Below are 12,000 nucleotides of genomic sequence, written 5' to 3'. Positions count from 1 at the left end.
AGGTCCCCCTGGGGCATTATTCAGGGTTTTGTTAGGAAAATATGGACCAGCCCTTCCAAAAATTGCATCATAACAGGCGGCTTAAACAACGATGGTTGCTCAGGTAACCACAGAAAAGCAGGGATTGCTATAATCTTTAACTGCTGCACAACAAGATGATGGACAGAGTTCTGAAACTTTTCAACCACTCAACCCCAGTCACAGATCTGGGGTTAATCCATTGTTCTTTTGATCACCACGCCACCCCAGTTTGGACCGAGCCATATACAAATCAGTCTTGACCCTCTTCCTATGGGAACAGTCCAGCTTGAACTGCCAAGTCAAGTCCTCCCTGGATGGGAAACAAGCATTTTGGGACCGGTTCTTTAACTGCTGCCACACCAAGGCCTTGCTGAGCTAAAGGCATAGAAAAAAGAACATTCAAAACTGGGCTTGTAAGGGTTGGGTATGCCTAGAAGTACAGCAATCTTCTCCCAGTATCCTGCCTAGATGGTTTGGGCAGAGGGGTGTCTGGATGCCAGAATTACATTTACTAACCCAGGAGGAAGTTCAAAAATAGTCAACTACTGTCCCTCAGTCTTCAAGTACAGGTGTAAGTTGTTCACATTAGAAGACGGGACCCTGCCCTGCTGCTCTTACTTTCAAACACAAACAGGCAACGGGATCAGAAGACCGATGCTCAATGTTAAATGTTCTTGGTAGAACGCTTTCCTGGCCCAATCCGGTTCCACTAAAATGACTTGGACCCGGTCGTTTTTGATCTTCTTCAAAACTTTGGGTATTAGAGTAGACAGGAAGGCGTGCAGCCGTCCCAAGCTCCAGTCCAACGGAAAGGTCTCCAAGGGGAGAATTGCCTTGGGAACCACCATGCAAATAGCTTGGACACAACGGATTCTCACCAATAGCGAAAATATCGATACAAGGTTCTACTCCTTTGCTGGAATGCGCCATGTGCCACCTCTGAGTGTACCGGCCAATTTGTGATTTGCTAGGCCACCTGGGATGAGTTTGTTCTTGCTGTTTAAAGATCCTGCCAGGTGGTGTACAGCCAGGGAGATGGCCTGCAAACTCAGCCAGGTCCAGAGGCGTAGAGCCTCTTGACATAGGACCCATGACTGTGTCCTCCTTGTTGCAGTACCACAATGCAATGGTGTTGCATGTAAAAACCTGCACCCATTCCCTCATGATGGACGGGAGGAAAGCAAATCGGGCACAACTCCAACAGGTTGATGTGGAGGTGGGTTTCTGTCAGAGACGAGAGTCTCTCCCAGCTTTCTTTGGCCTCCAGCAACAATGCCCCAGCTATAACTGTTTGATCTGGGTCGGGTAGGGAGAGAGGTGAAGCACTGGATGAACTGCAGGACAGCAACCACCACTGCACATCTTCCGGTCTTCCATGACACCTGGATGGAATCTGAGAGATTCACTTGGTGCTAAGCCCAATGAGACTTCAGAGGCCGCATGTGCCACCTGGCGTGGTCCTCTGTCAGGATGCAAGAGGCCAAAAAGCCTGAAAGTCGTTCTCACTCAAAGGTTTAAACATCAGATCATAAGACAAATATCCTGGACTTGGAGAGGCGGAGGGAAGGCTCGAAACAGGGAGGTGACGATGAAAGGGAATCTCCATGAATGAGCCGGATGTGACTTTGGCACACAGACGGCAAATCCAAGGGATATCATCGAGTTGGTCACAACTGTTTGAGGTGAGCCTGCCTTATTTTATCCACACTAAGTGTGGGAGGGTATACTCAGACGTGAGTCCCTAGCTCATTGCACCATCAGGATTCAAGCAAGCCGGGCCGATGACGGCTGAAATGCCAGAAACCGGTCCCCGGTAGCTTGTCTCCTTTCTGGTGAAGAATTGGCTTGGTAGTTTGGTCTGCCCTGTTCCCATCATGCACTGGGACAGGAACAGACTAATTTGCATGTAGCCAGGTTCTGAGCTGGGATGGTGCAGTGAGCTAAAAAACGGTGATGGATCAAGCCCTGATCTCTTGACTGGGTAGGAGTATTCTGCATCATTCAGAAACTCTGTCCATCACCTTTTCCAAAATTGATTTTATCCACACTAAGTGTGGGAGGGTATACTCAGACGTGAGTCCCTAGCTCATTGCACCATCAGGATTCAAGCAAGCCGGGACGATGACGGCTGAAATGCCAGAAACCGGTCCCCGGTAGCTTGTCTCCTTTCTGGTGAAGAATTGGCTTGGTAGTTTGGTCTGCCCTGTTCCCATCATGCACTGGGACAGGAACAGACTAATTTGCATGTAGCCAGGTTCTGAGCTGGGATGGTGCAGTGAGCTAAAAAACGGTGATGGATCAAGCCCTGATCTCTTGACTGGGTAGGAGTATTCTGCATCATTCAGAAACTCTGTCCATCACCTTTTCCAAAATTGATTTTATCCACACTAAGTGTGGGAAGGTATACTCAGACGTGAGTCCCTCGCTCATTGCACCATCAGGATTCAAGTAAGCCGGGCCGATGACGGCTGAAATGCCAGAAACCGGTCCCCGGTAGCGTGTCTCCTTTCTGGTGAAGAATTGGCTTGGTACTTTGGTCTGCCCTGTTCCCATCATGCACTGGGACAGGAACAGACTAATTTGCATGTAGCCAGGTTCTGAGCTGGGATGGTGCAGTGAGCTAAAAAACGGTGATGGATCAAGCCCTGATCTCTTGACTGGGTAGGAGTATTCTGCATCATTCAGAAACTCTGTCCATCACCTTTTCCAAAATTGAGCCTGCCTTAGCAACCAGTCATCGAGAGGTATGGGAAGACTGGTATTCCCAAATTACTCATATGGACAGCTACCACTAACATCGTATTTGTGAAAACTCGAGGGACACTAGTAAGGCCTAAGGGGAGCAACAAGAACCGAGGGCTTTTGATGAAACCGGAAGTAAAGTCTGTGGGACTGCAGGAGAGGTGTATGGAAATAGGTACCCTACAAATCCAATTGCACCCTCCTGTCACCTGGATCAGGGCAGACAGGACTTGGGTCAAGGTGAGCACCTTGAAAGTGTCCTTCTTGAGGAAGAAGTTCAGGAGGAGGTCTAGACAAAGACAAAGTCCTCCGTCCTTCTGTGGCACCAGAAAGTAACAGGAGTAGCAGCTAGTCTTGATCTCTGATAGCAGTACCCTCTCTATGGCTCCTTTCGCCAAGAGAGCATGAAGCTCCTGCCTGAGAATGGACAGGTGGTCTCGGAGAGCAGTTGTGGTGTAGGCAGAATGTCTGGAGGGGTGGCAAGGAAGGGCAGGGCATTATCACATTGGACGATTTGAAGCACTTGTCTGATGTGATGCTTTGCCTCCAACTGGACTGGACTGGACAGACTGTAGGTGTTTTGCAGTGGTGGTGATGGTGAAGGGAGCAGAGGATTGGGCAGTTCATTGCCACTGGTGTCCTTGATACTGGTGGCCGGATCTCTGCCCTCAACCTCAAAATAACTTAGAGTTTTGTTGTTCCAGAGCCAAAGTTTGTCTTAGCCTCTGCTGCAACTCTCTCCCGATGACCTGATAGGGTAAATATAGTTGGGGAACATGCCAAATGGGCAGTGCAAGGCCAAGAGAGCCCTCTGTCACTTTGTTTTCTTTGAAGGGCTCTAGTGCTGAACCTGCCTTGTCTCCAAAGAGACGTGTGCCATCAAATGGCATGTTCCTGAGGGACTGTTGGACATCGCAGGAGGAGCCCATTGATCATTTCCACACACGACACCAAAGCACCGCGCTAGTTCCAACTGCCCTACCCAGACAGTCAGTGGCCAGGCCAGATCTTATGACAGAATTTCCCGCATCTTGAAGGTCCTGAATTATTTATTGGAGGTTGGTGCAAAAGTCATCTGGGACTGCGGTCAACATCTCGCTAACCATGTCTGACGATGCGTGTAATGTCCCAGGAGGCAGCTCTGGTTGACCGACTGAGGGTGAAGGCGGGCAGAGAAGAACATTTTTTTTCCCCAATGCCTCAATACGTCTGGTGGAATGGTTGGGAATGCATTTCGGTTGAGTCAGCTGTTAGATGCCTGAACCACAAGGCTCACTGTCATTGGGTGCTGCAGAAGGAAAAAGTGGTCCTCTGAGCTGGTCTGTGCGGTCGGGCTACTTCTCTATTGACTGGGGGCAAGATCCTGACACCACCCAAGTGGGGGTCTGCGAGAGTTTAACTTAAGAGAGCAGTGGTTCTGAAGGCCTGCCATGGCTGCGGGACCACAGTAAGCACATTTGTTTTAACCTCCACTGACAAAAGCTGGAGATCACGGTCTTTTGCTGCTCTTCTAACCACTATGAAGAAAGAAGATATTTTCCTCCGTAGAGCTGCCTGGTAGGGATTTATGGGCCAGATGTACGACCCGTTTTTGCATGCGCAAACAGTTTTGCAATCCGTTTGCATATGCAAAAACATATTGAGCCATGTACACAGTCTATTTAGCGAGTCACAATTTTTTTGTGACTCGCCAAATAGGTTTTGCGACTCGCTATTTGAAAGGGGCGTTCCCTTCCAAATAGCGATTCACAAAACAATGTACTAATGTTTTGCGACCACAGTTGCGGTCACAAAACACTCACATTTTCCACCTACTTCAAGTAGGTGGTAATGCATCTGCAAATGGGAAGGGGTCCCCAGGAGACCTCTTCTCCTTTGCAAATGCACGCAAAATAATTTGTACGGGCAGGCTGTGGTTCCAGGGACCCCTGCCTGCCCTTAAAAAATGAAACTAAAACGTTTTTTGTTTTTTGTAAATGCATCCCGCTTGCATTTTTTTTAAAAGTGCTTTATTAAAAAGCAGTCCCAGAGATGGTGGTCTGCTGAGCCCAGCAGACCACCATCCCGGGGAGGCCTGGCATTCACAATGTGCTCGCAAATTGCAAGAGGTTCATTAATATTAATGAGCCTCACAATTTGCGACCCCATTGGGAATCGCAAGACAGTGTAAACACACTGTTGTACATTTCATTTAGCGCCTCGCAATTTGAAACTCGCAATGTGTTGCAAATTGAGATGCGCTAATTGAAAGGGTCGTACATCGGGCCCCAAGTTCAGTATTTGGAGATGTGTCAGGACCACTTGCCTCCTGAAAGTCCAGAAATAGATTCTCATTATCATATAGTTGCGATTAATCATTGTCATCGTCGCTGTCCTTTGACTCCGGGTCTGAAAATCTATGCTGCAAAGGCGGTGTGTCAGAAACAGGATGCTGTGGAATAGTTCGTGGCGAGCATGACTTCAACTGAGGTCATGGTGGATTACCTTGTGACTACCAACGGACTAATGGTCCACCTTTCGGCATCAGCAGTGTCGCTGCCGGGCATCAGCAGTGTCGCTCCTGGCATTGGCATCAGCAGTGTCGCTGCCGGCATCGGCATCATCAGTGTCGCTGCCGGCATCGGCATCAGCAGTGTCACTGCCGGCATCGGCATCAACAGTGTCGCTCCTGGCATCGGCATTAGCAGTGTCGCTGCCGGCATTGGCATCAGCAGTGTCACTGCCGGCATTGGCATCAGCAGTGTCGCTCCTGGCATTGGCATCAACAATGTTGCTTCCGGCATCGGCATCAGCAGTGTCACTGCCGGCATTGGCATCAGCAGTGTCGCTCCTGGCATTGGCATCAACAATGTCGCTTCCGGCATCGGCATCAGCAGTGTCGCTGCTGGCATCGGCATCAGCAGTGTCACTGCCGGCATTGGCATCAGCAGTGTTGCTGCCGGCATCAGCAGTGTCGCTGCCGGCATCAGCATCAGCAGTGTCACTGCCGGCATCGGCAACAGCAGTGTCGCTCCTGGCATCGGTATCAGCAGTGTCGCTGCCGGCATCAGCAGTGTCGCTGCCGGCATCAGCATCAGCAGTGTCGCTGACGGCATCAGCAGTGTTGTTGCCAGCATCGGCATCAGCAGTGTCGCTGCCGGCATCAGCAGTGTCGTTGCCGGCATCAGCAGTGTCGCTGCCGGCATCGGCATCAGCAGTGTCGCTGACGGCATCAGCAGTGTCGCTGCCGGTATCAGCATCGGCAGTGTCGCTGAAGGCATCGACACACATGGACCTGGCTTAGTAGTTGGTACTTGGGTAGGAGTCGGAGTAGGTGTCGGTCCTGAAGTCAGGACAGACCCTTGAGCTAAGTTGAGAGGCACAGTCCGCGTCAGGGACAGATCTGCTGCCAGTCACTCGACTGGGACACCAAATGTTAGTTCCAAACCTCCAAGCCGGAGGCACATTTTCTAAGGTTGAGTATGTGTGCAGATGCATGATGGGGTTTGGATTTGTGACCCACAGTCATCCCTGAAATAAAAAGTTGTGTTCTTGACGTAAAGTACGTGTAATATTCCCAGTTCAACACCAGAAGTCAGCATTGTGCAAAGGATGTGAACTGCAACAACACATGCTGCAAAAACAAGGTTGCATTTTCACTGTCAGTCAACAGATGTGAAAACAAGCATCCGCCGCCAGAGCCAACCTACACGAAGGGATGAAAGAGGTAGCCGACTGGATGACGACGAGCCGCCTGAAACTGAACTCAGATAAGACGGAGGTCCTCATCCTGGGCTCCACGCCCTCCGCCTGGGACGACTCCTGGTGGCCCCCCGCCCTGGGCACCGCACCCAAACCAACGGACCACGCACGCAACCTGGGCTTCATCCTGGACTCCTCCCTCTCCATGACCAGGCAAGTCAACGCCGTCTCCTCGTCGTGCTTCAACATCCTGCGCATGCTGCGGAAGATCTTCTGGTGGATCCCCACAGAGACCAGGAAGACCGTCACCCAGGCCCTCGTCACCAGCCGACTGGACTACGGCAATGCACTCTACGCCGGAACCACCACCAAGATCCAGAAGAGGCTCCAGCGCATCCAGAACGCCTCGGCCAGACTCATCCTCGACATCCCACGACACAGCCACGTCTCCGGACACCTAAGAGACCTAAAGTGGCTCCCGGTCAACAAGAGAATCACCTTCCGCCTCCTTACCCATGCACACAAAGCTCTCCACGATCAAGGCCCGAGCTACCTCAACAACCGCATCAACTTCTACGCTCCCAAACGCCACCTCCGATCTGCCAGCCACGCCCTCGCCGCCGTCCCACGCATCCGCAGAGCCACCACAGGAGGAAGGTCCTTCTCCTACCTGGCCGCCAAGACCTGGAACTCCCTCCCGGCCGGCCTGCGCCTGACCCAAGACCACCTCTCCTTCAGGAAGAAGCTCAAGACCTGGCTGTTCGAGCTTTAGCGGCACCCCCCCTCCCAAGCGCCTCGAGACCCTACGGGTAGGTAGTGCGCTCTATAAATGTCTTTGATTGATTGATTGATTGTTTGCAACACCAATGATGTCACGGATAATGAGATAAGTAACTTCACCAGTGTCTTCATCCATAGTGTTATTTCTGAGGTTACATCTTTATCTAGATAATAAAGTCTACTGCATTTCACTCACAAGTAAGAAGGTTGCAGTTCTACAACTCTGGTCCGCATAGTACTTTGAACACCACACGATGTGAGAAATCAGGGTTCAGCGGCTTCCCTACACCCCCTGAGCAGTTAAGATATGTATATAGGCACCAGCAGAAGGGGGCGGAGGGTAAGAAACGCATTAACTGTACCTCTATAGCCTCCCAGGCCGAAGACGATAAGCAAGTTCAGACATAGTCTGTGGTTTACAAAGTTCGCTTCACAGTCTGATGATAAAGTAAAATGAGCGAAGAACATTTCATTTTCTTGTGAAAAGAAACACTGTGTGGATAACTAATCGTGTTTCTGTTTCAGAACGACTCCGGCGGTCCCCTGGTGTGTGAGGGGAGAGTGGAAGGCATCGTCAGCCATGGGACACCCAAATCGCCTCCAGGGATTTACACACGGGTCTCCAAGTATTTGAAGTGGATCAGGAAAACCATTGGTAATTCCGGTTGAGTTCCAGCTCCGACTGTCCGGCTCAGCTCCTTCTCTGGCAGCTTCAACGATGAGAGGTCCCCCTGCTCTGACTCTGGCACATCCCCCTCTCCGCTGATGGCTCCTGCACTCTGACTGAGCTCTCTCTGCTGCAGCTCTGAAACTGCACCTTAGCTCCCTCGACTATATCTGAGCTCCCTCTGCCACTCCAGACGAGCGTCCTGTACCCTGGCTGGGGTCCTGCAGTCTAGCTCCAACACTCTGGCTGAGCTCCTGGTCTCAGTGCTTCAAACATCAAACAATCAATCAGAACATTTGTAAAGCGCACTATTCACCCGTGAGGGTCTCAAGGCTCTGCAGTCTGTCATGGACAACTCTGAACTGTTTCAAAGGTCTTTACTGGCCTACTGAAGGGCTAGCGCTGCGACGACATGCTAATGGCAGACTGTGAGCTGTGTAGAGGTGATTAACAGTAACATACCAGGCCAGTTTCCAGTACCACAGCTTGAGACAGATCCGTCATTCCCTAATACGCATGACAAGCCACACACCCCCACACCACAGGTCACAATTCCTGAGCTAGAGCGGAGCTCACCTTCCCTGACCACATCCAAGACCGCCTTCTCTGCATCTCACTTCAGGTCACACTCTCCATGTCAGTCATCAGGTCACATTCTCTGCACCATGCCTCGGATCGTAGACTCTGTAGCAAGCATCACATGATATCGCGTGTGCCACGTCACAAGTCACCTTCCCTGTACCACACTCCAGGTCAGACTCTCCATGCCTCAGGCCACACAGTCTGTAGCACATCAGATGACATTCCCTCTACCACGTCACAAGCCATATTCTCTGCGCCGTGGCACAAGTCCCAGAGTGAACACCATATCCAAGTCCAAATTACAGACCTTTGGTCAGCTTCAGGTGCCACAGTCCAGCTCAGATTCCCTGAGCCTTTCTTCAGGTCACGATCCCTCGCGATGGCTTTGGTGGCTCCCCATTCCACAGCACATGTTGACTCAGGCAGCCACACCTCAGATCACACTCTCCACACCACACATTAGGCCACATTTCTATGTCCCACCTGGGGTGACTCGAAATAAACTACTGCCCATACCACCTAACTCCTCACGCTTCCTGCTTCAAGCTGCATTTTACTCGTCGGGTCACATTTGCTATGCACTGCTCGGATCAATTTGCCCGTAACACAGCTCTTATCGCATTACCTGCACCACAACTTCGGTCATATTTATGATATCAAACCGAAGGACGGAATGCATGCACGGCTCAGATCAGAGTCATTCTTACACATGTTATAGCCTTATAGCCCGCCGTAGCAGGCTATACCAGCTATTAAAGGCCCGCTCCAGCGTTAAAGTCCTGAGCCGAACGCGAGGGACTTTAACAAGGGAGCTGGACTTTAATAGGCCGTGTAGCCCTGCTACGAAGGGCTATAAGGATATTAGAACATTATGCCACTTGAGGACAGAATGTTCCAACAAATAAAACAAAGGCTTCTCGGAGTTCAAGGGGTTAAATTCCCTCATGCTCCGAGAGGCCTTAGAAAAACATTGGAATGTTGCTCTGCGGGCCTTAACCGGCCCGTAGAAGCTCGGAGCACTCCATTGTCTGAAATGGAGCTCCCAACATTCCAATGTTCTAATAAGAAACGCTCTTTCTTCCTGGATTTAAATGATCAAACTGTAATATAGAAGAAAAGCGTTCACAACAGTTACAATGAAGTTGTTTGATGTCTAATATATGCACTTCTTGTATTCTTGTTGATATACTCCCAGTACCCTATTTATGATTTACAATACGTATGAAATACAACTTTTTTAAATACACCCGTGTTCTCTTCTTTTCTTATGTTTGGATCACATAGTGTGACTATATCAAATTAATTTTTTATCAAAAATTGTTGAATTCATTTACAGACTGACATTCATGTGGGTCTTAGATTAAAATCATTTAAAATATCCAAATTCTGTAATCAAAATCCCTTGAAGGTATCTTTACCCTTTCACACTTGGGGAGAGGCTCCCCATACCATCAGTCATGTCTGAGTTCCATAATCACACCTCAGTCTACCATTATTTTCTGTCCTGTCTCCACCAGATCTTCCGCCCAATACAATGCTGTGCATTCGTTGCAGCACCGCCCGCCCGACTCACCACCTCAAGCTTACCACTTCCACTGGGGCACCAAAGCATGCTCACAGCCCTAATCTCTTGTCAACAACAGACAAGGGATATGGCACATGTTGTTACATATGGGGCTGTCTGAGACTAGACCTGCACACATAGTAACAAAGTGTAGGCACCATCCAGGCGTAGAGGAGAGCCAATCAATCAGGGTTTGTAGAGCGCACTACTCACCCGGGCGGGTCTCAAGATGCAGGGCAGAGTAAATGGCAGGGACAGACGCAGGGCCAAGGGCGCAAGAACACAAACCTTCACATCTATAATACTAACCCACAATCGGCAGCAGCACAAAGGGATAAGGACAGAGACAAAATCTTACAGCTTCTTACACGTTACTAGAGGCTCAGCCCATACACACACTTAGGGTGGAGTGGATATGAATCACACACATGTGTTTTCACATTTGTTTTGAGGATTAACAGATGCAACACCCTAGTCCCTGATTCAGGGCAAATCCAATACTGCAACAATCAAGCAATGGAGCAAAATACAAAAACTGTAAAGAAAGCACATATTCCCATGCCAAAATTCTCATTAAACAAGCCCCGGTATCACCATCCTTTAGCCCCTAAATACCCTCCATTCTTCTCATGAGCACCAGGTAGCTTTGCTTCAGAACCATAACAGGCTAGCTTCACTCCAGGTCTGTGCATTTTCACTGTTTACCTGTGTTCCTGTGCCTGCTTTTACATTGCTGTACAATAAAGCATCAAGCATCAACCTGAGTAGTTTGTGTGAAGTGTTATTTGATATAAAACTCACATTTCCAAGTCTGCACTCTACCGGTGCTCTCTTTGTTTATTTCCCTTACTCACTGGAGCCACTGAGGCAGGTGCTCGGTAGCCATCAGTAGTGGAATGCACCGCTGCACAAATCTATTCAACATGCATTCATATGAAAAGGAATATGTTACTTACCCTATAAGCACCTGTTCATAGCATGTACTGCTGTAGATTCACATGCCCTGCACACTCCTGCCATCTAGTGTTGGTCTTGGACATTTGCAACTTGTTTTTCTTGAAAGAAGTCTTCCCAGTTGCGAGCTATAGTGACTCCTCTCTAAGTTGGCAACGCACATGGGCACCGGCTCCACTGTTAGATTGGTTTCTGCACAGCGGATAAGCTTAGAGAGAAAAGACTAGATATGCAAGTTGAGTGACCATGCAGGAAGTTATACAAAAAGAGTTTAAGCAAGTGAACTAGAGAACATAAGCAACAACCCAAGGCTTCTGGGGTGGAGGGTGGATGCATGTGAATTACACGTGTGATTACACGCTATGAACAGATGCTTGGAGTTTAAGTAACATATTCTGTCGTAGCGTGTGTTGCTGTAGATACACATGCTCTGCGTGGACTGTAAAGCAGTACTCCTATCAGTGGTGGTCAGCCGGCACATGTTGTAGAAGATGGAAACAAAGTTCTTGGAGCAGCTTGACCAACTCTAGCTTGCTGTTTTGCCAAGGTATCCATATTGCTTGGTAAAAGTGTGTGGAGTGGACCATGTAGCTATTGTACCAAGATCAGCTATGGGGATATTTCCTAAGAAAGCCAGAGAAACCACTTTTATTGTATGTAGTGGAATCAGGGGGGTGGGGTGTAGGATGGGGGGCAGGCAAACCTCTTTAAGCCCTGTAGTATTACATTGAGATACTTTTTATAATCCATCTGGCTTTGCCCACCTTTGAAAGAGCACAGTCTTTGCGAGGTTTGGCAAAGCAATGAAAAGTTGCGGCGTTTTGCAAAATAATTTGCTCCAGTCAATATGGTACATGAGGATGCGCTTGATGTCAAGGGTGTGGAGGCTTTTTTTGTTACCGAGTCCGCTTGAAGGAAAAAGACACAGAGCTCAATGGTCTGGCTGAGGTGGAAGGGGGATACCACACCGAGAAGGAAGTGTTAGTTACTTGCCTGTAATCCTAGTTCT

At 49.3% G+C, this 12,000-nt stretch overlaps 1 protein-coding gene across 3 annotated transcripts in view; it reads left to right on the top strand.

The window, feature by feature from the left end:
- The window catches only part of LOC147673044 (duodenase-1-like), a 60,925-nt gene extending 50,124 nt beyond the window's left edge, over positions 1-10,801 (top strand). The window contains exons 5-6 of one of the 3 annotated variants that reach the window (XR_015302593.1): positions 7,750-9,575; positions 9,882-10,801. Coding sequence is in view for 1 of the 3 variants with exons in the window: in XM_086946722.1 (XP_086802848.1) it covers positions 7,750-7,893 (144 nt within the window). In the remaining 2 variants the exon portion in view is untranslated. Of the gene's footprint in view, positions 1-7,749 lie in introns of all 3 variants that reach the window. The other 2 variants (XM_086946722.1, XM_086946723.1) reach the window with 2 other exon arrangements.
- Positions 10,802-12,000: the final 1,199 nt, after the last annotated feature.

This window comes from Lissotriton vulgaris, chromosome 12 (genome assembly GCF_964263255.1).
Source record: "Lissotriton vulgaris chromosome 12, aLisVul1.2, whole genome shotgun sequence".
NCBI classification, from domain to species: Eukaryota; Metazoa; Chordata; class Amphibia; order Caudata; family Salamandridae; genus Lissotriton; species Lissotriton vulgaris.
The sequence above is the reverse complement of the archived record's forward strand: the minus strand, read 5'-3'. Positions and strand labels throughout refer to the sequence as shown.